We start from the raw sequence: 25,734 nt of genomic DNA, 5'->3' as shown, positions 1-25,734 counted from the left end.
TTACCTGTTTCGCAGCATGCTCTGCAACTTCACTTATAGATATATCAATACGTCCGGAATGGGCTAATTGTAGCCAATTAGAAGAGAGTTGTTCACGTCAGTCATTATCTTCCCTGAAATCAAAGGCAGTAAATACTTAAAGCAGAAACATGATCGCAGCTTCTTGCTGCAACCTCTAACCGCAGTGAAAAGCCTGAGGCGATGCAGTGGAGGCAAAAAGTGAACCGATTTATTACATTAAAATGTTTCATACAAACAATGCATACACACTAGTTTCATATTGCTTCAGACATAAGTTTCTTTTCTGTTTGAACTCCAGTTAAACAACTCTGTAACAAAATGTAAGTACAACATTTATGAAAATATAAATCTCTAAACAAGTAAGTCAGTCCTGACAATACAAAGAATACAATAGAAACATTCATTATACCAGTATGTCAACTATGAGTTGCAAACATGTAAGTTATTAAAAGTCATTCAAGTTACTTAACATACAATAATACCGTTTACTGGCTTCCATATGGACACATTCAAATATACTCTTAAACTGGCATTCCAATATATTTTATAAGAGGACTCTTTTCAAACTTTTTAGCAAAGATACCACATTGTCTCTATAATAAACATAATCACAGTAGAACACTGAAACCATTTGGTGACAATATAATTACAGTACAAGCTTAAAAAAAAAGAGTCAACAAAATGAAACACGAACTAGAAACGGGACTTTGGCAATTACATAATATAATTGTTGTTTTTTTTTCAATTTAGAAAGAGTTGTAGGGAAATAAAGTATTTTAAAGCTTGATGCTGCTACCCGGTTTGAAATTATCCAAGGGCCATTCTCTCAACAGTTCAAAACTAGTAAACGTACAATAAGATGGAATAGCCCTTAAAAAGTATATGTCAAAGTGTAAGTGTGGGGTTTTCAATCATGCCTGGAAGATGATTGGTTTCATCCGAGCTCAAAATTGTGTTTTGGGTTATTACAGACATGCTTAACAAAAGCAATCGCGGTCCCTGCAAGGTACAACCTCAAAGATGAACTCCTACTGTAAATATTTCATCTATTCCTTTAGATTGTCAGCAAACCAGATCTTTTATTTCAGCCTGTCATGATATTACCAGGTAAAGAACTTCAGAATGATTAAATAATATTTGTGCGGAAAAATTATCAACAGTGAGGAAATTTAAAGACTCAGAAAAAAAGATCAGCTTTTGTTCGATAAGAGAGTATAAATATCACTGTGCAAAGTACAAGTAAATGTAAAAAAAAAAGAAGAAGTGATTTAAAATGTAGATTTTGGTCAAGTTTTGGGCTATGAAAGCAAAAAATGTAACTTAAATACGCGTTCATCTGTAACATTTCTGCTTTAAAACTGGACTTGCATGGTCACAAAAGCAGTTTTCCTTCTGTGTAACCTCACAGTTGATACAATTTTATTATTTTTTTCATATTTTGCTATTATTATACATCTGTTTATTATTTGTGATATTATCATTTTAGTTTTTCTTTTTTTTTTTTTAAGCTCAAAATTATATTGACCCTTATTTGATCCCATATATTTCCAAACGTTCCTGTCTCTGCTGTCCGGGGTTAAGATGGCAGCATCTCATTGTTGTAGCTGCTTCCAGGCATATAAACAGAGACTGTAGCAGCAAGTGAGCTAGCTGTAGCCTGCAAGTACCTGGATATTTTTGTAGGCAAATTCAATATCTATTTTAAGACAACTCTAAATCACTTTAAACAATTTACACAACTTTTCATATGAACACATTTAAATAATTTCACAAACCACTCATAAAGTGCTTCCACCCACTGTCTAAACCTCTAAATATATCCACATGGCCAAGTTGTTTCAGTGAAACATTGGGCTTATCCCTCCTTCCTTTTCTATCTGACCATCTGAACAAACTCCACTAAACCTACAGTAAGTACACTGGTTAAGGCGTGAATGTGTATGGTGCTATGCTACACTATGCTCAATAGTGGTGGATCCCTTAAAACAAACAGCATACAAACTGATGGAACTGCAGGTAAATTCACACCAACGTAAACTGTTCAAAGAAATTACACTATCATTACAAAGTGCAATGCCGTCGTTCTCTCGTGTTGTTGACTGGATTTCAGTACACTGATTGTGTAGATTTAACATCAATGCAAGTATTATGTAAATGTGTGTATACTGTGTTTACAAATTCCCTGCATTTTCATAAATCTTGTTATCTGCACATAAAGAACATTTTAAATTCCAGGCACTCACTTTGATTGCATTAAGCACAACATAACATTTTTAAGGAGTTGCACAAATTGCAGCAGCCAGAAAGGGATATGTACATATGTTCATAGTTATTCCTTTTTTGTACAGTACCGACTGATGTTAATACAAACATAAATCTATTCTTAAATATTATGGCTTAATGTGCACAAAGTAAAGAATGATAGTTTATAATGAAAGTGGCTTAAGATCACTGGAATGGCGTTGAAAATGTTTGACCAACACATTTGAATAATAACTTTGTTCTTCAAATGCAAAAGGACACATAATGGCAAACTAATACCTCACAGAATATACCTTTTTTTTCTTTTTTTCAAAAACTTAGAATTTTTCTAACAGTCTTCGTGTGAAAAACAAAGAGAATCTGTATTATAAGTTGGAAGTAAGTAATACATAATTTGAGTGCAGTGTTAAAACGGCCGGCCCATTAACTACCCAGAGGGCTGACATCTGCAGCTGAATCACATGGCTGTAAACAAGTATCAACTGCAACCCCAGAGATTCTAAACCTTTTCACCTATCTTCACCTGCTTGTCCTATCCCCACCTGCTTCTTTGATTTCCACCTATCACTGCAGAAGTTCAGTCTTTTTTGTAGGCGTGGTTGACTCACCTTCCCCGGAGTCAGACACATTGATAGGGCTGTCCCTGGAGAAGACCTCGGTTGACTCCCTCCAAACGCAGTCGGCAACAGTCTTAAAGGAATGGTTGCCACATTTTGGCCGCACCTTCTGCGAGGCATTGTTGACAATCTGTCGGCTGTTAGAGGTGGCTATCTTTATCTTGAGAGCTGCATCCACACGATCCACTACTGTGTATGTGCCAATACTGCCGTCCTCGAAGCCAATGATGATGTTAAGTGCTCGCTGGGAGAGAGACAGGGAGGTGGGTGTCTTGTATAAGGAGCAGGTGCCAATGCTCTTACCATCAGCCAGGCGCATCACAATCAAATTGGACACTACACCAGCATCATCATCTTCATCACAGTTTCGGAAACAGACGTATACTAGATAACGTCCATCTCTTGATAATTTCTGACGCCAGATTATACCAGCAGCATGGACTAGCCTCAGCTTTCCGCTGTGAAGATCCAGGACATTAATATTCTCATCACCTTTGGAGACAATTCCTAGTTTCCCATTGGGCGAGATTTGGAAATCCTCTAGATTTTTGAGGAAATTGGTTGGCAACTGGACTCGCCTGCAAACTGACTCATCTGCCACACTCCAGATGAAAACGGTCTCTGTGGATGTGATGAACACGACACAGTCAGGGCAGTCAGGAATGAGCTTGAAGTTGACGATGGTAATGCCATCATCACAGACAAACTTCTTGGATACACTGCCCGACCACAGGCTGACAGCGAGGAGCTTGTTTTTGGTGGTTCCCACAAGGAAAGTGTTTGCTGTGGTGACAAGTGCATTCTGGAGGGTGACTAAAATGTTGCAAACCTTGTGCCCGGTCCCTAGTCTCCAGACTCTGGAGGCATTCTGCTCGCAGAGGGACACTACAAACTGGTCGTTGTGGGTGATTAACAGCTGTGATATTCTCTGTCCATTGATGCGAAAGATGTTTTCTCCTGTGTTAGTTTGCCAGATGTACTGACTAGACTTATCATCTGAAGTCACCATGATATCCCCTGAGGAGGTTAGGACACAGTTCTCCACTATGCCCTCGTGCTTAAAGATGGTCTCAATAAAGCCTGTGCTAAAGTTCCACTTGTGGACAGCTTCTGAACCGTCCATGGTAAACACATAGTCCTCTCTGCCGGTCAGCTGCAAGGTCTGGATCTTCTTGCCTGTTTTGTCAATATTGGACATGGCGGTGATGATATCAATGTCCCAAACAGACAGCACTCCACTGCTGGCAACAGAAAGGAGCAGGTTGTGGTGGGCTGATTTAATGAGTTTGACAATAGCCCCTGAGATCTCAATAAGGCTAGCCATGCATTGCCCACTGTCCCTCCTCCAGACAAAGATGGAAGAGGTGTTCTCCATGGAGGCCACGATGCTTTGTCCATTCTTAGAGAGAACAGCAGCCACAAAGCGTTCGGTGCGTTTGGCTTTGAACTTCTCTACCATTTTCCATACTTTTGTGTCCAGAACCTCGATACTTCTGGCCTTGCAAATGAGAATGGAGCGTTGGTCCTCAGATAACTCAATGCCCACCACTTCACTGTCATCCCCTCTACAATCGTAATCCTCCATCAGACGTGGGTTGGTGATCTCTTTGGTGTTCCATACTGACAAACTTCCTTCATTGTCAACCATAACCATTTGATGAAGGGTGTCCAGAACTAGAATGGACTTTACGAATCCCCCAGAAAACTCAGAGGTCACTGTGGCCAACTTGTCCCCATTACCCAGATGAAAGATGGATGCAGTGTTGAGGTACTGGCCACAGAAGGCATACATTCCATCCGGAGAGCACTGAACACAAGTCACCTCGTACCAGCAATGAAATTGGTAGAGAGGCCAACCGTAGAGTAGGTCAATAACGTTGACGTCTTTACTAGCTTCAAGCCAAGCCAAAGCATGATGGGTGGACAGAGTAAAACCATTGATGAAGGCCACCCCACCCGTGACACCACCATGCTTGGATCCCTTGATTTCAACCTCCGATAAAAGGCAGGATTTGTGATTATCATAGATGAGCAGCGTGTTTTTGGTTGTGGCCACGACCAGATACTTTTCATCAGTGGTTAGCCTGATTCCAAGCACAACGGATTTGGCTGTGTCGATCTGCCTTTGAAGTTGTCTGCTCTCTACATCCCAGGTGCTGACAGATCCATCTTCGAGGGCTACAAGGACTATGTTTGGTGCTAGAGTGGGCAAGATCTCTACAATCTGCATGTAGCTAGAGCACAGAGGAAGCCTCTCTGGACTGTATGTGACGTCCATAGAGGAGTGGAGAGGCACAATGGAGCAGTACTTCGGGCCATCTTTGTCACACTCAAGGAGGAGGTGTCTAAGCTTGGGGAGGGAGGTAACAACCGGCAAAAGCCGTTGCTGCAGCTCCGCAGACAGTGATGCTGGGCTATTCAGCACTTTTGCTTTAATGCTACGGAGAGTGGTGGCCAGGAATTTTAGTTCTTTTTCTTGGGTGTAGCTGTAAGCTAGGTCAATATCTGATAAAGCCTTTTCAAATTGCCCAATCTTGATCATTGTGTACAGCCAACTGAAGTTCATGATGACACCAAACATGAGGTCATCAGTGCGCCCACTCCTGGTAAGGTGGTACACCAGCTCTGTCATCTTTCTATGGTTGACAAAGAAAATGTCAGGCTCCAAAAGATTGCACTGGAAGACCCAAGGCTGCTCTGGAGTCTGTCTGTCATATGAGTACTTGTCAGAGGACGTTTTTTCATGGGACTGCTGCTGGTGGGGGTTTTTGTGGTGAGATATATTCAGGGAAGTGAAATGGTTGTTATCATAAGTGAAGATCTTCTTCCTGCCTCCTGACCATGCCCCCAGGAAGTACTCGGCTAGTAGGCTGTGCATTTGATGGACGTCTTCCTCGTTGCTTAGATACAGCTTCTGGGCAATGAGATGCAGGTGTCTGTTTGCCCAAACCATCAAGGTGACGTTACGTACCTGGCGTTCCACCAGATAACCATCCAGCTCCTCTTTAAGCCTTGCAACCAAATCATATGAGATCCTCAAGGGGTTTTTGAGGTATGTTGCCACAATGACATCACCAAGAACTATATTATCAAGGGACAGAATATCTTCCAGTTCAACCTCTGTCAGCCCAGCCTTGGCCATGGTGATATACCCCAATGCTCGGACGACAAATCGTTGGCCCAACTTGTTCTCCACGGAGTAGAAAAGCTGTTCTATGCTTTCATGCACTGTTGAGCACAGTGACCTGTCATCCACATCTTTGTGAGACCTCCAATGAACTACTTCTCTGTAGATGAGGTTGACAAACATTGGCAATGTACACTTGGCAAGTGCCTCATTGACATAGATCTGCTGGCCTGAGGTGACCTTTCTTTTAACCCCCAGCAACTGCTGTTTTAATGTTTGGCTGCAAACTTTGCGTTCCCTCTGAATTAATTCCACATAATACCCCTCATCATGAATGAGCTGTCGAAGCTTTTGCAGGATGCCATGTTTATTGGGTAACGTTGAGACTACAATACGGACTGTCCGAGGCAGATGTATGGGGAGCCACCACAGCTTGCGTACTTCATCGGCATCTGAGAGCTGCTCCAGTGCATCCAGGACAATGACCAAGGGCCTGTGGAATGAAGACTCTCCTAGAAGGTTGATCAGGAGCTCCCTCATCTCCTGGATCTTGTTAGGCAAAAAGTGAATCAGGCAGCGGTAGTTTATTGCAATCTGTTCACAAATGCTCTGGAGGAGGGTGCGTAGGTCTGTGGAGAGCTGGCTGGAGCCAATAAAACGGACAATAACCACTGGGTCGGTTTCAGGGCCCATCTCTTTCTGCAGCCATGTGTACGCCTGGAAAAACAGCATTGAGAAATGATTGTTAGAAAATATAAAGTAATCTTTTTTTACATGTTTTTTGAATATTTGAAAAGCATTTAGGCATAGGCAAACCAAATCTGTAAAATAAATATCTTAAGATGGAGAATATTTTTTATATTTACTGTGAGCACTTGTATGCTGCCTGGTCTGGTCAAACAAACAACTGTTAAACAACTAGAATAATAAAAAGCCCTACAGGGAGGGCACAGGGATTTAATGAATTGCTATTCCAACAACTGACGCATGGCTCATTAGCACAGCAAGGAGTAGAGGTTTGGTACATTTTTACCTTAGTACAGAATCTGTGATTCCCCAAATGTATCACTTCTCTTGGGCATAGCAAAAGGTGTAAATCTCAGTAATGTTCATTTGCGATGCCCTTAAATATTCTCAACATAATACATAGATTAAATCCACAAAGTTTGAAGAATGAGCACTAGTAATTAAGAGGCCTCATTGAAATTATATTCCCACTATAATTAATTTTTTAAACGGCCCATATGAGATTTCAAGGGGGGCATAAAGATGGTATTTGACACATTTAGGACAATAGTGATGATGCCTATTTCACATTTTGCTGTGTGTGTGTGTGTGTGTGTGTGTGTGTGTGTGTGTGTGTGTGTGTGTGTGTGTGTGTGTGTGTGTGTGTGTGTGTGTGTGTGTGTGTGTGTGTGTGTGTGTGTGTGTGTGTGTGTGTGTGTTTTAAATAATGTTTCATGTTACATTAAATACAGCTACAATACATAGTTTTGGGGAATTTGTATGCCAAACACCTACCATTGCAATCAAATAAAGGAAACTCTGCATAACTTTAATTAACCTGATTCTTATCTGCAGTAAATGCCAGGCATTATAATGGGCCCGGAATTCTGTAGGCTCCCTTAAGATTGGCAATATTCTCTAACTGTGCCAAAGCAGCCAGGAACCAATTCCAAACTGCTGTATATTTTGCCATAAGAGTCTATTTAACAGCTTTTGTAATTCATCATCCGACATGTATTATTCTTATTCTGCAACTGAGAACAATTTGGCTGATGACATGAAAATCTGTTTTGCAACCCAACACCCCGGGTATCTGGTACACAGCCTAAGGCGAGGAGTAACTGTTAATTTGGTAAGAAAGTTGTATATACATAGTCTTTTCACACAAACATTTTTTTAAAGTTCATTGCGACTGAAAGGCAGATCACTGTGAGACACAGAGCTCTGCCCTGAGTCCCACAAATGTTTGATGACATTCTGACCTGGATTCCTCTTGTCTCGGTGGACTGGTTTGAATTATATATCAAATACCAGACAAAAAGGAGTGTGTTAACCTGTGAGTCACTTTTATCTTCTTTACTAACCACATTGAGTGTCCTTGTTTGTAGTTAGTAAAGAAGATTAAATGGTTTTAAATTTTTGCACTTTTTTTCCCGTTGTACAGATTAACACTGGCTTTTCTGCAGAATATGAATATTGTCTATATATCTACAAACTGTACTATATTATGATGAAGAAAATGGTTACCAGGGAAGATTAATACCGATGAATTTGTCAATTTTTAGCTTTGAATATCTACTATCGACGATTTCTGTGTCTGTACTGCATTACGCAACAAACAGACCACAACTCAGTCCACTCAGAGGAGCACAGGACCTGTATTTATGAAAGATCTGGAGTGGTCTGAGCTTAAAGATAAAGAATCCGGGGTTCAGATACAACAAATCAAACCAAACAGGTTAGGCGTAAATTACACCCTTTGGACTTAAGCACAGAGTTGTTGCACAGTGGCCCCAGACCACTTCCCCCTTTGAATTGTTTGGAAAGCCCTGCACCTCTTTTAGTCTTGACCAACTCTAATAATACCCCTCTCTCCGGACCTTCAATCACCAGGACAACATAGGATTTCAAACTATCATGTTTTGTTTTAACTTGCTAGTGCTAAAAGTGCTAAATGGCTGGAGATTAATGCACAGGACAACAACTACAATTGTCATGCTAAAGCTCTGATTAATATCCAACATCTGGGTTAAACTACATCTAGTGGTTTTGGGAGTGTAGTTCATGAGCTAGTCCTTTATTTAGCCTTTAATTAAATGGTAAAGTCTGCAGTTTCACGTGTAAAACCGGAATAAATGTTAACTGGAGAGTTTAAACATTCTGTAATTTATATTTTTTTGTTAGTTTTTTAAGGATAATTACTAGATCAATTAAAAACAAAAAATGTGTCTGATGATTCAAGGAAGCAGATTTTCTTTACAAAAGTGTATTTCCACTCTCACACAGTGTGATTGTCAGCATGTTACAGGGAAGTCTTTGAAAGATCCACCTGGAATTAAAAACAAGAACGAACAAAGACGTTTATGGCACGAAAATCAGGACAGGTTCTAAAAAAACAGGCAAACTCCCCTGATGGAAACAAGACACATGATGCTGTAGCAGTGAAGCTTCTGTATCATATCACTTTTTCTCATTTTCCTCCTTAATCCTTTACCATTTTCTCTTACACTCCTCCTTCCTCACTTGTCACCTCTATCATTAGGCTCTGCTTTATGAGAGTGTGAATGTACATTAAGTGTAGTTTTACTTTTACTCTTACACACCCTGGTAATTTTCAATGCTGAGGTTTTAGGCTCTGATCATTGTGTTACTGCTTTTTACTGCAACTATACAATGAACTTGGATGATATGACTGATGATTTGACATACAATAAATCAGTGTATCAATGTGATGTCTGTGTGTGTGTGTGTGTGTGTGTGTGTGTGTGTGTGTGCTGTGTGATCTTGGCTATGGTGTGATCCAAATGTAACCGGGCAGCCAGATGGCACAAACAAAGCCAGAGAGTTAACACCGAATGTGGCGCATGTCCACACACACAGAGCTACACGCATGCTCACTTTAAAAAACAAATGTACACAGACATTGCAGAAATCTCAACAGATGTTATCGCACAAACGCCTAAAAAAGCAAACCTATGTACAGATGTGCACGGAAACACACACACACACACACACACACACTAGCAGGAACGCACACACAAGCGCATGGCTTCACAGGAAATTAGAGACATGTGCATGGCAATGGACTGGACTGTTTTTTGGCAGACACACAGACGGTCAAGCGAGCGTTTGATGATAAAAGATGAACAGTTACACGCCCCCTCATACTGTGCGGTACAAAGATGGACACATGCTCAGATCTGACAGACAGTCGAGCACAAGCGTGACCACACTGCGAGAGCCAGCCAAAGCAAGAGAGAAAGACTGGCAGGAGTCACACACAAAGAGAAAGAGGACGTCATTTTTAATATTCTCTCTATCATGTCTCACCTGTTTGGCCACCTCAGACAGCAGCAGTGTCTTCCCAGTGCAAGGTCCCCCGTACACCACCAGAGGGCTTATTCTGCTCCCCTTGGACGTCAGAAGGTACTCTTGTACATAATCCAAAGACTCGGCCTTGAACTCGTAGAGTGCTGCGTAGCTTTTACATAGGGAGAGGTGTTGCAGGATCTCATCGTACAGCGGGTCAGTCTCTGTGTCAAAGTTCTGCTGGACCGTGGCTTGGATGATATCCACCATGTCCTCGTAGAACTGTTTACACAGACCTTCTACATAGTGGCTCTCCACTTCTTGGGAGTAGCCTAACTTCATGTCGCAGTGAGTGACTGAAGAATAGACACGGAGGTTGGAGGCAGCAACAACTGTGGGGATGAATTCGTCCCGTACTTTTAGAAGGCGTTCGTAGGCTTCCTGGTTGCGCATGACGCGATCGCTGCCGACCACGATGTCCATGTATCGGGTCATCTCAGGGATTTTGGCAAAGCGGTCAAAGTTGGCGATCTTGCGAATGTAGCAGACACATTTCCTGAGAAAGGCAGGAGTTTGTTTTCCAAGGGCAAAGTCTAATTCATCTTCCAAGGCTGAAATAAGACAAAAAAATACAACTTAGAAGTCTAACTCTCTATATGAAATCATCTTTGGAAAACTTAGATTACAGCATTGTGTTTGGCCTAATGCAGATAAGCTCCACCACCTGGATTACAATGTAAAACGTAAATGTCTATAACAGATGTAGGATTTAAATTTCTTTCAGGAGCAAAGCTGAACAGATTTGAAAACCCTTTAGTCTGCAATTAGATTTCTCTTGAGCCTTATTTAAGAAGAAATAAAGTAGATAAAAGCCAGCACTACTGAACTGTATCACAGGCTCCCCAACAAAGAGTTTTCTTTGAAATTCTGAAATTCTGCCAGCATCTACTGTGTAGTTCAGTTCACATGGTAGCTTACTAATTAGGTGGGAGAGAGAAAAGTGTGAAAGTAAAGTTCCAGGAAACAGCACAACTTCTTTTATGCTGTAAAAATGAGCTACATAAATGGTGTTTTATTCCATTACATGGTACCTGCTTAACTTGCCTTTTTTGGTTTGTATTGTTCTTTATTATCACCATAAAAAAGCTACATGTTGTGACTGCTCTATAAGAACAGGGCGAGGTGTATAAAAAAAGGACTTGTTATTGAATTATGCTTAAATTATCTCCCACAATGACAGCCTGAGAAAAGAACAAGAGATGTCTTGAAAGATTAATTCAGTGTTGTTCAAACAGTTACTCAGTAATAACTGGGTTATGCCCAAACAGTCTTTTACAGACAGGAGCTGTTTTAGAGCAAAATCAACCTCACAGTGAGAATAAAAGAGTGGGAGGATTTGTTAAAATATTGGAGTTGTACCTTTGGCTTTTTCTCAAACTGTACCTTTTACATCAGTAGAATTATAACAATCTGCAAATAACTGTTTAGATGCATTTACTTGATTCACATTGGATGTTTGATCTTAATAGGAGAGTTCAGATTGGCTCCTTTGGTGGAAAATAACTAGTATTCTTTAGAACCCTGTTGAATAGAAAATAATAAAAACACAAGTTCCTCAATAATTAGCCTGGCAATCACTGTAAATGAAAAAAAAAAAACTTTCTGTTTTTACCTGTCATTGCAAAACACGGTTTGGATGAATTACTGAGATGTGAACATACAACGTGATCGATCAATCACTGTCATCTGCTGAGCTAAGTCTGACACATCTTGATTGCGTCTCATCTCTTGTTAAAAAGTGACAAGCTGTCGGTCTACAACACAACCCCCCTCATTCAATATATTGCCACCACCATGTGATGTCCCCTCCTGAAGGTGAATGTTAGATATTTTTCAAATCTGTATTTTTTTCTCATATATTATGCATGTATGTATAATTATTTTAACCAGATATACACCGTAACGCAATGTTACAATCAGACATACTTTTTGAGAAAAGGTATGATTTGTTAGATTTTGTTTAGGTGAAATAAACTGACTGTATATCACCTTTACTTGTTTGATCAACTGTAGAAACTAGGGCTACAACTAATTATTATTTTCATTACTATAACCCTATATCTAATCTCCCCTTTCTCTCTAATGTCAATGTACATTTCAAATTTATTTATGTAGCCCATTTAAACAACTGTGGATGACAAAAATGCGGAAAAAAACAGAATATCAAATACAAAAATGCTCATGTAATAATTAGTGCTGTTAAATTATTACATTTAATTTCATTACAACATTTAATCCTGATTAATCGCATTAATGTCATAGTTAACTATTCTAAATGTCCCTTGATTTCTTTTTGACCCATTATTTTTTCTCATTTTAAGGCTCTTATCAACATGGAAAAGTGGATTGGCTTTCTTTGTGCAAATGTTTTTTATTGAAAACAACAATGGCATTAACAACAAAAGTAGACCTTCCATTCAGAATGTTATTGGCATTCATTTCAGCGACTCCCGCTCGCCATCCACTAAAAACGTAACGTTACTACTCTTTGGCTTGATCGCAAGCCCAAACGAGTGTGTGTGGCTTGCCTGTTGTTTTGTTTCTGGTGTAGCTAGATCCGGTGTGGTGTTGTAGTTTTTCTAATGTTACAAGTCGTTGCAACAGCATGTAAAAAAACAACAACAAAGTTTGCTAGGCCAAAAAGAGAGTTCATCTCGCGATTTGAGAGGTCTACACTCAGCTAGGGACAAAGGCCAGAGTAAAAAGATGTGTCTTTAGCAAGGACTTAAAAGTATACAGTCTGCACATCTTGAATAAACAATGGAAGGCTATTCCAGAAGATGGGAGCACCTTGTACTTTTTAGCCTAGCTATTGGCACAGCTAAAAAGCAAGTGGTTGGTGGATCTCAGTGTTCTGACTAGTGTACAGCAATGTAAAAGTTAAGACAGTTACAAAGGGGCCAAACCATTTAATGCCTTGAAGACAAGAAATAATATCTTGAAATCAATGAAATGTACAGGAAGCCGATGAAGAGAGGCCAAGACAAGTGTTACATGTTCCCGTTTTCTTGTACCAGTTTAAAGACGAGGGGCTGCATGCCGCACTAATTGGAGCCAATTTAGTAATGACTGATTGACGTAAGATCCTTGAGAAGGTAGTCGCTAATAGGTTATGTGACTTTCTACATGACAATAGTTTATTTGAGGATTTTCAGTCAGGATTTAGAGGGCATTATTGCACAGAGACGACATTGGTGGAAATTACAAAGGAGCTTCTAATTGCTTCAGACAAGGGAGTCGTCTCTGTACTTGTCTTATTAGAGCTTAACGCTTCGTTCGACACTATTCACCAAAGCATCCTATTACAGAGACTTCACATTTAATTGGCATTAAAGGAACCGCACTAAGCTGGTTCAAGGTTACTTGTCGATTGCAGTGGTTGTCGCTTTTCATAGAACTATATTATTTGCAGTCAGAGCTTTACGTATGTGTCAATAAATTAAAGGTCAAATTTTTATTTTATTATATGTAAAAATGAATAAGTATTTTCAAAAACCAAACAGAAACCCTGAGAGATAGAAGTCAGCTTCCCATTGGACAGTGAGACTTTTCCCAACTTCAAAAGAAGTTATCAAAAGATGTGACATGAAAAGATGGAAAAGAAAAAAACTAACCAGAGCAAAGGAATTTCTTGGCCTGAGCGCTCTTCATGGTCCCCTTCTCCTGAAGCTGCAGCACCGCTGTTCGAAAGATCCTCTTGATCTCCTCAGACACATTCCTCCAGGCCTTGTCATTCTTGGTCTTGGCTGCGCTGCTTGACTCCATCTAGGCAGGACAGGGGCCAGGGAGAGGACAGTTGACTTTACACTTTAGACAGAGACTCCCATCATGTACTGAGGGAATGTGGTTATTCACGTTTTCTTAAAGCGGAACTCTCGCCAAAAGTCAACCTAGGGTGTTTCTGCGAATGTACCTGAGTCAAACTCCTGTTTAAAAACATAATTAAGACGGAATTTTGAATGGCGTTGAATGGCCTTTGGAATGGGAGAAGTAGGGACACTTCTATCGTTGCTTCAAAATCACTATTTTTAAAACACCAAGAAAGTTTGACACAACATGAAACTTTGCTCATAGTATCACCAGGGGCTCTAAACATGAACGCAATCATTGTATACACAGTGTTTACTAAAAAAGAATTTTGAACAACTCACTTAGCTGTTGTTGTTTCCGCTCACAGGTATATGGAACTAAGCTGTAGGAGCATTCCATCTTTACTCCCCCCCCCTCCCCTCGACTATTTGTGACTGGCGAGATGGACTGCGGCCGGACAACCAACAGCTACAGTAAGTATGAATCTTAAAAGGGGCGCTTCCGTCCTACCTATGCGTTTAAACGAAAGTTTGACTTGGGTACATTTACAAAAAGACCCTAGGTTGCATTTTGGCGAGTGTTATCCTTTAAGTACTGTGCAGAAACATACCACAACAAAAGGTATATTGTAAACGAGTGCTTTATGTGGGCTGGATTGCTGCATTTTTTTTCAAATTATTTTCAAATGACCTGTTAAAATCTATTTTTTTGTGATTCTATCTAGTAGATATTTTAACAGATTCTCCAAGTATGGAACCTTCATATCTGAATGTTTTTAGCATCCTAAAGTGTGTTAAAGGGTTTCACTGGCTATGTGTACAGTTTATGACTAAAGTAAAACTCAAAGCAACATTAACATCCAATTCTTTAACAAAACTCATTCAGATATTTTTTTAAGAAGGTGGAACTCAGAAGCTCAACTGTTTTATATAAAATGAATGACAGAATTTTGGTTAAATTAATTTTATGGGCCCATTTACATCTATACTAAAAAGAATTTGGCAAACAGTAAAGCACAGAACTTTGAAAGGGCTCCAGAGCTGCGTGAGTTGGAAATACTTTGTCACAAGCTCAGAACCAACCTGCTTTTCTTTTCTGTACGTGCATATAAAATATATTCCCCCAGGATAATTGAATCCATGATCCACATATCTCACGGCAAAATAATCCATTATCAGTACTGTTAAAATCTCTACCATCCACTAACAAATCCCTTTTTTTGCTCCTGTAGTGATAGCATGATAGCTGGACTCACAGAGTTCTGGTAGTTCTTCAGCATTTGGGCTTTGGGTTTGAGGTAGTATGCGGGTGGCACAGAGTTTTCATCCCTGCAGTACCACTCTTCCAAAATGTGTGTGTCCAGTCCTGCCTCCACAGCTGCATCCAAGATCATCTCAAACTCAGCTGATTCTACCTCCCCCGGCACTCGGATGCTGCCGTACTTTTCTCCCACCAGACCCTGAAGAGAGGAAAGGAAGAAAAGAAAGATAAAGGGCAGGGAAAGTGAAAAAGAGAGAGACGTGAAATGTGTATAATCATGGTCCTTAAATCTGTTATGGGGCTCTATTTTTTGGCTCAGTGGTGCAGGGTGAATATTAGAGTCAATGATGCACACAGTGTGACTTATTTAAGGCAATTTTAGAGCCACAGGCGCAAATCTGCTGCAGTTGGGACATCTACCAGCCACATTGTGACATCAGGGGTGTAGCTGCCACCTCGATTCCCACTCTGTAAGCCTTATGGTGCATATTGACAGCTCTCTTTTAAATGGAAATTGCTTTATCGAAAAGCCACATTAAACAGTTTAAATAAGAAAATGTTGCACATCTCTTCCCATGTAGAAACAGTCATGGAACAGTAAGTGTTAAAAATAATCGCACACAATCGAGAAAAGACCGGGCTTGTTTGATGAAAAATCAGCCTGCCATAAGTCACACACTAGCACATGGATATCACAACATAACAATAAGAATAAGAAAAGGTTTAAGTTGTTACTGTTTGAATTTTGTTACACATAAAAAACAGAGCTGCCTTTACGCCCCGTTACTCTTTAGAGTGGCGATTACTCAGAAGCAACTCAGACAACCACTCAAGCACAGATGCTCATCCATCTGTCTCATTGCCATTTTCATTCTAATCTCACACACACACACACACACACACACACACACACACACACACACACATTTAAGATTTTAAATAAGGAAATAATAAGTAAACAAGACCAAACATTTTATGCTTTCAGCATTTCAGCACTTGAGGTACAGTCAGTACCTCAAAAGCACGGAGACGCAATACCAATCCCTTCTCATAGTTCATTGTTTTCAGCAAGAACATTCTGATTTGTTCTGTTTAAATGTTATTTAGATAAAAATCCTTTGCCAGATTTTGTGATGCTCATTAATCAGTAGTAATAGTGAAATAAAAAGATTTGCTTCATATATACACTCACCTATAGGTGTTCCTAATGATCCTTTAGGTGAGTGTATATAGAACAGATGGTACTGTTTTAAATAAAATGGAGATTGATAGAAATATAGAGGAATGTAGATTTGTTAGAATTTATGACTATGAAATTTCACATTATTGTGCTTTCGTGCTGTAAGTTCCTGTCGTTATTGTCCCGATCACTGACATTATCATTATTATCAACATCATCAGTCTTATACACCAAAGCCAATACCGACAATTGCTTTCCACCATCTTTTAGTAAGAAACTAGAACACTTAACACAGTAGCTTCATAATTAGGCATCATCAAATTAAAGATTAGCCTTTTTATTATCTCCCACTCCACATGGCATATCTACTGTAAGCTCCAATGAGTCTCCAATCTTCCCCTCGGCATATACGCACATGCTTTTGAATGACAGCCGGTTCAATACCACTGGATATGATCAGGGCGATTTCCTTTCTCCATCCCTGATGTGCTCTATCAGTCACATTCGAGGACAATGGGAGAAACAAAAAAGAAATCACTGGAAACCCCCTCAGAAACCCCCTCAGCTGATCTCTACTCCATGTGTCATAATTCAGATGCAGCTGATACCTCAGGGCGAAGACGCAGAGCGAGTGAGGAGCAAGCCAAATGACTGTGAGCTACGATGAGCAGGAAAACTACGCTGGTGCGCTCACGGCAATGACGCTTCAAAGCCATTCCATGCTGGACTCCTCGTTCCCTTGGCATTCGCAGTGGGAACAGATGCAGAGAACAAGCGGAATCAGAAAATGGCATGTGGCATGGTCTGCAGGACGGCCTACTCTAAAAACCCACACATGTCCGTGGTGGATTTATTTCCATTTGTACAGTTTTGTGGCGACGTTGCAAATATGATAGCAAAGCTTCACTTTGGAGCTTCTTTTGGATTTAGAAGCTGGTTTCCATGTAGGGTAGCAGCTGTTTTGGAAGAAATAGGGGTTTCACTTTCAAGGTTGGGTATTGCGATTTGGCTCCAATCCCAGCATCTGCATTATATAAACAGGTGGCTGACCCACTTATTCAGTGAAACAATACATTATTTGTATGTGTCCTGCACCAGAAAAGATTAAAAAATCCCCTGAATATAAAACTATTAGCAATAAAACAAGGTGGTTGAATTTTAAATGAAGCTAGATGCTAATAAATGAACCCTCCTGTGACTGGAATATTCAAATACATTCAGTAAAACAAGAAGCCATAGTAAAACGAGCCAAGCATCTGTAAGACAGGAAGAAAGAATAGGAATTACCTCTTGTGTGTAACTGGGCTCTCTTCCCATCAAAATAAGGAGTTTCATAGATAATTGGGGCAAGCTGCTCACTATCTTCAGTGATTGTCTGGAAAGGTCATGAGCTACATTCAAGACCAAAGTGTTTCAAGTGACAGGGGCACGATTTAGGTCAGAAAATAAACTAATTAGCTGCATACAATTTTAGTTTTGCTTTTCTCACCAGAACCAACACACAACCTATGATTCAAATCATTTGTTTTTTGTTATTTTTGAAAAGGAAACGGTTATACTGAGTTTTGTAATCAATTTAAACCTTGCTCCCCTTAGTTACACGCCTGTCAAGCGTTTCAATCTGGCACAGAAGCAGTTTCTATCATCGACATTTTAACCACTTGCCATTTGGAGTAATTTTTTAAACAATGCCACCTTGATTTCAGACAGATGTACACAAACGCAGCCCTCTCATTTTTGCCGGCTGCCAGTACAACCAGATTTTATCAACTATGACTAGCTAATTTGCTAATTAAGCCAGCCATGAGTTGGTTGAAAATGCCATTTCGAGCAATTAATGTTTCAGACTCTTTTTAAAACAAAAACCTTGTGTTATGTTAAGGACTAGGGGTGGGGAAAGATATCGATTGTATTGCGAGATACAATCGATACACAAAAGCCAAGTATCTAGCTATTATTATATGCTGTCATTTTTTTCTGCTTGATAATCCCATTTTGCAGCAATAAAATGAAAGTGAGATGAACAAACAGAGAAATGTATCTTTTTAGACAAAGCAGATGTTGACAATGTTTCCTTTTGGGGACATAATTTGAAATTGAGAATAATAAATAAAATTGCAATATATCGCAGAACATTTCTTTCTCAGGTAACATTGGCTGGTGTTATGTGAAGGTAAACATCCCTAAATCAAATAAAGAGCAAACTAAGCCTACACTTTGTTTACGTAACCTGTAACCCAACAAATGAATGCAGTGTGAGACGCACCTATTGGCCTTTGAAGTAACGCTGGGTTAAGTCACTACTTTTGTAGTGAGCTAGCCGGACATGCCTACTCATGGTGGCTCTTTCAGGAAGAGGTTAAGTAAATTATTTGTTTTTCTACACGGATAATCTATTTGGCATTGAACACTTAAATTCTACAATTTTTATGTAATATTAAATCTACCTATATTATAACATAACATAGGGAACATTTGACTGTTTAGAGACACCTTATATCTTCTAAGGTCACCTTTCCTCTCCTCTTTAGATGGCCTTCTATGACTCACTGTGTTGCAGGGATGTATCCTTAAAGGATGGAGACACTGGGCTAAACTGCTGTAATGCTAAGAGAAATAGTGTTTGTGTTGCGTGTGTGTGTGTGTGTATGTGTGTGTGTGTGTGTATGTGAGAGAGAGAGAAAGAGAGACAGTCCCTCTCCAAATTGCTGACAAAGTCTCTGTCAGGTTGCCTCGGCTGTGTGTGTGTGTTAGTGCTAGTGTTTCCTTTCCTATCAAAATGACAAAATAAGGTGTTCAAATGCTAACACACACATCCACAGCCGTCCACCATTGCGCGTAATCTACTGTCACTTCTGTCATCCACTCAATTTACCAAAGCTAAACTATAAAAGATGTCCAAATATTTGCCGGGTGGTTTTAACATCCCTGTGTTAGCCAGAGAGCAGGCCTGGAATGAGGCCATCTAAAGTGGATTATAGCATGGCAGCTGACAAGCCAAAACTTCACTCTTCTGTGTGTGTGTGTGTGTGTGTGTGTGTGTGTGTGCGTGTGTATGTGTGCAAATGCACAGTATGTCCATGTGTTGCTTTGAAAAGGGGAATAAGGGGTTGTAGTAGTTCTTATTACAGCAGCCGCAGGTCCAAGAAACACAAGAGGCTAAAGTGACAATAGCAAAGCAGAAAGTGGCCAAATGCGAATCCATTTTTACCTGCACTCCTTCCTCATTCCTCTCTGCTCTGGTTTTTTATCCCTGGAACAGGGTTTTATACTCTGGCTAAGTGCACTTTCTCTGATGATTGTCGGTAGTGGCGACTGAGATATTGTACAAAGCTACAGTATGAATCAACAAATCAATCACTCACGTGGCCAATCAATGAAACACACTGTTCAACCGTTCTGATATTTGCTGTGTAAGCGTTGGCACTGCAGAGGGAGAAATGTTTCTAAAAGGAAACCGATGATCTGATCAAAGAAATATTTAATTTCCAGTGACATGTACACACACTCACATACTGACATTCTGCAGTAGGCTCTAATTGGCATAGTATAACAGTAACAGTTTTTTATTAACATGAAATGATGTGAAATGTTACTCATATTTACTCATTCTTATATACATTGTGTTGTTACTGTAAATACTCACAAGATCAGCAAATACGTATTAATCCAAAACTGAAACTTTTCCATATCTCCTCCTGTTCAATGTTTTTTTTTTTTTAAACTACAGTGCCCAGCTGTTTTAGGAAATAATGGACCTTTTATACAAATGAAATGCCATGCTCTCAAAGATTTACACCTTCAGAAGGAACAAATGGGATTGTGGATGAAAGGGCTGTGAGGAAGTCAGACAAGTATTAGGTATGAATATACTGTATGTACAAACACTGTGTTGGTTTCAGCCTTTTCATGGGATTAATTAAAAAAGAATAATGCCCTTTAAACATAAAAGATGAAGAAATAAGAATTTTTGTCATAACTACTATTGTTTTTTTTGTTTTGTTTTTTCTAATTTCCATGATATTCCATGAGCAGTCACACCACCATTGCCAATTTATTTTGCAGCTATGAGTAGCTCCTCCATTTTCATTGTGCATTTTATTGTGTCCACAGCACACAGGTTAAAAGTTAGAATTTATACGTAGATGCCGTATGGATTTGCGAAAAAGCTCCAGATTGGCCAAAATACAACCCTTGAATTAGAGCAATCTTAGTACAAGGATAAAAACAGACACATTTTCCATAAGACACATTTGTCCATCTCCATAAGAGATGAACCAGCTAGTTCGGGCTATCACGTTACCAGTTACTTAACATGTTAAGTGAATGGAGGAGAAGAAGAGAGAAAATAAGAGCTACACTATCATCAACTACTTTTTTACATACAATAAACCTGCTACATGGCCCGGCAAGTAGAAAAAAAGCAGTAGAAGAAGTGGATGCTGACGAAATGCGTCCTTGAGGCATTTATCAAGTTTTAGTGTTTTTCTAAATGAGGGAATTTGAGACTGCTGGTTGGAGGAAGAGTGGAAAGGAAAGAAGAAGGGGAAAAAGTCAATACTCATTGTCATGCTTAATCTCCAGGTCAATGACACCATCACCATGCCAACCCCTGCAATCGCCATGGAAACCGGCTTTATTGCATCAACAGGTTAGAGAAAAGCCTCCCTTACCAGGTGTGCTGTACGCTTATATGTGTGTGTGTGTGTGTGTGTTTAACAACCCTGCACTGCCACCTGTCTTGTGTTCAGCTGTGCCCTTTGAAAAAAACACTTGGTGCAATTGATTCCGACTCATAAAGAAAGACTGACATATCCAATAAAAAGCTGGTTATATAACAGCTGACTTTGTCTTATGAACTAAGACACCTCGAAATCTTGATGGTCACACATGCCTACTAAATGAAAAAAAAAAGTTACGTTTGTAGTTTTACTCAAGGTCCATTTTCCATGTCATGTAATGAAATAAACAACATATTTTTAAATCTGAAATAGTGACCTTTAAATCCGGAGTTCCCAGTGATCCGGTGGAAATGAGGAATAGGAATAAGTCTGCCTATCAACAGTAGTTACAATACCTGAAGGAGATATGGAGGTCGGACTAAGTACCAATGCTATTATTTTGATTCTCGAGTAGAGCACAGCACTGGATGATTTGTAGAGGTGAATGGGGAGAGATGTGTGTGCCAGACAGAGTATTAAGAGGTTTCTAGTTGTTCACAGATCCTCTGTGGCAACAAGAAACACAACAACACTACGCATGTCCTTCCTTTTTTTAAGGTTTCCTGTGCAGTGTTTCTCACTCACTCATCCAAATTGCAATGGCCGGCGCATAGAGAAGAAACTAATGGCATTTCTTTTTTATAACAAAAAAAAAGTTCCTGGTACCTTCAAACAGGTACTTTTTGCAGTACTACCTTGAGGTTCCAAACAAGCTGAGGTCTGTACAAAAGCCGCCATGTTTATCCGGTAAATAGTTTATCCATCATGTTTTTCTTTTTGCTGCCTCCAGGTTCATTAGAAACTAATTTGCCTTCTGGCTGTGGCAACATGCCGAGAATCAAAAACAACCCACCTTCAATGTTCAGTGTGTGTGTCGGGTTAGGTCACAGCAGCGTGCTGGACTAATTGAAAGATGTGGTAGCACTGGATCTGGACGAGAAGGATAACTCTGGGTGTGTTGCAATTCTGCCTTCTACCACCACAGGTTCTACCACAGGTTCGTGGAACTGAGTGTCGCGATTTTGGTTTTATTTTCCATATCGTTACAGCCCTACTCTCTAGCAATCCATAATCAATGCAGATTCAGTTTTGCTTTTCAGAGATTTTCATTTTTCATCCTTTTTTCTGTTCTTCCCTTTTTCCACTCTGATCCATGCACTGGCTCTGTGACAGTTGTTGTGGGCTGCAGACCACAAGATCAGCTTCTCTTTGAAGTATCCTCTTACATAATTGTGTGTGTATGCTGGGCTTGACACCTAAGCAACAGCATTTGAGGTGGACACTTAAGCGGGTGAAGGTGATAATAGTGGTGGGTATGTAGAAACTTTGAGCGGCTGCATGTCAACAACTGAGATTGAAACAGACAAAGAACAGGAATGAAAATAAAAACAAAATTAAAAAAGAGACTGAACAATGCACAGTAGAGATGTTCCGATACCAATGCCAGTGTTGGTATCGCCTAAAATGCTGGTATCGGGAAGTACTGGTGTTTATGCACCAATCCAATACCATGTAATAAAGCCCTAAAGAAAATCTACTTTAAGGTAGTTTATTTATGCTCTTTTTCCGTTTCAACTGACTGTCAAACTGGATGATAAAAGAAAGTTCTGTGGCATTCATTGTTTGTTTGTTTATGTTTCACAAACAGTTTAACTTGAGCCAGACCAACAACCAAGATAGGAATCATATCACATTCGTATAGGAATAGTAGTATACAGCTGTTAAAACATACTAAAATATATAACACACCTGTATCGGATCAGTACTTGGAATCAGCCAATACGCAAGTTCAGGTATTGGAAGAAAAAAGTGGTAATGGACGATCTCTAATGAACAGCGACACACAAACGTACATGCGCGGTTTAAAACCTACTGTATGTTGCTGCAAAAGCAACGAGACCCTAAATTTGGCCGACATATTCCCTGTGCTTACATATATCTAGGTCTACCACTAAAAATAAACAACGGCACTCCGGAGATGGCCCAGACAACCCAGAACTGTCATAAACAGGGATCCAAGTCCCTGATCAAAGACCTGTCGCTGTCACCCGGAGCTCCCCAGTCCTGGAAACACGGCTGGCTGGCCTGTGTCGCACTGACAGGGAGCCGGGCTACAGGGAGGCAGCAGCTGCCTCTGATAGGTCTGAATGGGATTGCATTCTGTAGATCTATTGTGGCCTTCAAAGCATAAAACCCTTAATTCACCACGAGACAGACAAGTAGAATATGTCATTAAAGATTTAACCGGCCAGATGGGACATGCACTACAGATGCATGCATACGTGTGTGTGTGTGTGTAGAGGGGTGTAAAGAGTCTTCTGTATCACCCAGAGTCAGAGTACACCCCAACTGATTCTCAATCTCATGACAGAGTAAATGCCGCGGGTCAAGATACTCTGTTTGTATGTGCCTGCGTGGGCGTGTTCGAAAGCAGGAGAGACGAAGAAAGGTGAATCGGAGGGAGAAAGGACAAAAAGCTGTGTGAGCGCACCAGAGTTTATGTGTGCCTACTTTCCCTTAGTGTGTTGGGTGGTATTGCTTGAGGTCAGTCAGGGTTAAGATGGGGAAATTGCAGCAAGGACAGAGGGCGGTAGGGCTGATGGGAATGAATGAAATCAGAGCAGCATGTACAACCCCACAGCAAACACCAAGCCAGCAGCACAAAAGCGGAGGGTGCTTCAGATATGGTCATTTCACTGCAGTTTAATCTGACTGAGCTTACATTGTACACCCCAATATCGCACACAATGTACCAATGGGCTTTAGAGGCCATGACATCAAATTCCACTTCAACACAAAGGGACAAAAACGTACTTAAGAAAAAATCCTAAGCTTCTAGACAGCCATCATTATCAGCAAGGTCAATACCAATGTTTGTAAGACAAACTCGTAAATTGTTGCTATATGCAATAGATTACACTGAGAGATATATTTAGCAAGACATAAATATACTTTTTTAGTTTTATTAAAGCAGAGGCCTTTCAGCACTCTGGTGGGGTCTTATGGCCTGCAAACTGGTGCTGCTCACACTCACATGACATACTCTAGTTGCTGCAACATATATCTAACGCACCCTTTAGTAGAGGGCGGTCTATTCAAGCTGTCAGTGCCCTGCCTACTTTTTTGAGCCACACTTACCAACTCTGTTGCAAACATTTGCTGCTGCTAATATAGCATTCCATAAAATAACGTGTTTATCTTTGATAATGTGGCTTTGAGGAAGCTTTTAAAGAAAACGACTGTTTGTTTGTGCCACACTACCCATGCTGTTGCTAATATTCCCTGACTCTTTTGGTTGGCTGTTGTTACTTCTACTCTGGGCAAGAGATGCCATTTAATTCAAGCCCAATGTGGGATTTTCCTGTCTTTGATGTCAACTCACTGTCATACTTCCCCAAGGTAAGTTCCAAAATGTCCTTCATGTGTTAACATATATGTGACCTGGTGTTTTGGCTCTGTTCAGGTGTGTTTTGTGTGCATTGGTGATATAAGTATGGTTGATGTAATAACTTTGCTGATTACAACTTTCTGCTACTCCGCTACCACCTACGTTTGTGTCGAGTTTTTGTTAGTGTTTATTGTGAATTAATGTCTTGTGGTGATTTTGTTATTTTGCATGTGCGGGTTTCTTGCTGTTGATTAATACAGTGGAAAACTAGTCTTCACAAAACAGGCTTAACTCAAGGTCCGTTCACTAGATTTTTCTGGAGTGTTCCACCTTGTCTCATGCTCTCCATGGGCAGGTGAAGTTGTCTTAGTTGTCAAGGAGATGGCACAGTTCTAATTTTGCACTAATACACATAATAGTGGTCAGTGTGGTTAATTGAAATGTGAGATACTTGTCACTCCCCAAACTCTGCTGTGATGTTGTTGATGTATGTAATCAGTTGGGAGCCGCGATGCCGGATATCTGCTATGCACGCACTTCGTTTTATGTCAATATTATTCGTTTTAATGTCTTAGTTTTTTTTTTTAAACTAAGAAACTGTGCAGCAGCCAAACAAATCAACTCATTGAACCTGTGGAGGAGTTGTGCAGGGAGATACTGTAATTTCTCTACTTTCTGAATCAGTTGTACTTGTTGGAAGAATGATCCTGGAGCAAGTGATACATGCCTGATATAAGGAACATCATTCTACCGTAAATAACCTACAACTAATCATTAGGATTCACAGCTCCTACCCTACCCATAATGCATTACAGCTCCCTGTGACCTCTCACCTCATTTTCAACCTTTAGAAACAGATCAGTTGCATTTGAATAATTGAGCATAAATTACTCTTTTAGTCTTCATCCTTTTACATCCTCGTGCCAGACTTTTTTTGTGTGAGCTAAAATAATCTTAATTTATCACTGAAATGTCAACCATAATTACGTGTCATGTCATTCTCTCTCTCTCTCTCTTCTTGTGGAGGTATTTGCATTACTCATTCATACAAGTGTAATTTTAGCTTTGTATGGATTTTCAGTATTCCACTGTTGACCAAGATAAGGTACTTTCGCGTGTTTGCACTCCAGCAAAGATGACTTAGACATCTACTGCCACGTTTGTAAAGTGGTTTCATTTTTAGGGGTCCAAGCCCGAGGATGCGTGCACCGCGGTAATCGCAAGCGATACGCGGTTCACACAGCAGGGCTGTG

General features: G+C 40.1%; 1 protein-coding gene across 3 annotated transcripts in view; it reads right to left on the bottom strand.

Annotated features, from left to right (window-relative positions):
* Positions 1-207: 207 nt before the first annotated feature.
* Positions 208-25,734, bottom strand: part of LOC117934740 (NACHT and WD repeat domain-containing protein 2) — a 46,764-nt gene continuing 21,237 nt past the window's right edge. For all 3 annotated transcript variants that reach the window (XM_034856679.1, XM_034856678.1, XM_034856680.1), the window contains exons 5-8: positions 15,188-15,391; positions 13,737-13,887; positions 10,084-10,673; positions 208-6,744 (exon numbers count right to left, since the gene is read on the bottom strand). In XM_034856679.1, the coding sequence (XP_034712570.1) occupies positions 2,848-6,744; positions 10,084-10,673; positions 13,737-13,887; positions 15,188-15,391 (4,842 nt within the window). In that variant the 3' untranslated portion in view covers positions 208-2,847. The remainder of the gene's footprint in view (positions 6,745-10,083; positions 10,674-13,736; positions 13,888-15,187; positions 15,392-25,734) is intronic.

The sequence above is a fragment of the Etheostoma cragini genome, chromosome 19 (assembly GCF_013103735.1).
Source record: "Etheostoma cragini isolate CJK2018 chromosome 19, CSU_Ecrag_1.0, whole genome shotgun sequence".
NCBI classification, from domain to species: Eukaryota; Metazoa; Chordata; class Actinopteri; order Perciformes; family Percidae; genus Etheostoma; species Etheostoma cragini.
The sequence above is the reverse complement of the archived record's forward strand: the minus strand, read 5'-3'. Positions and strand labels throughout refer to the sequence as shown.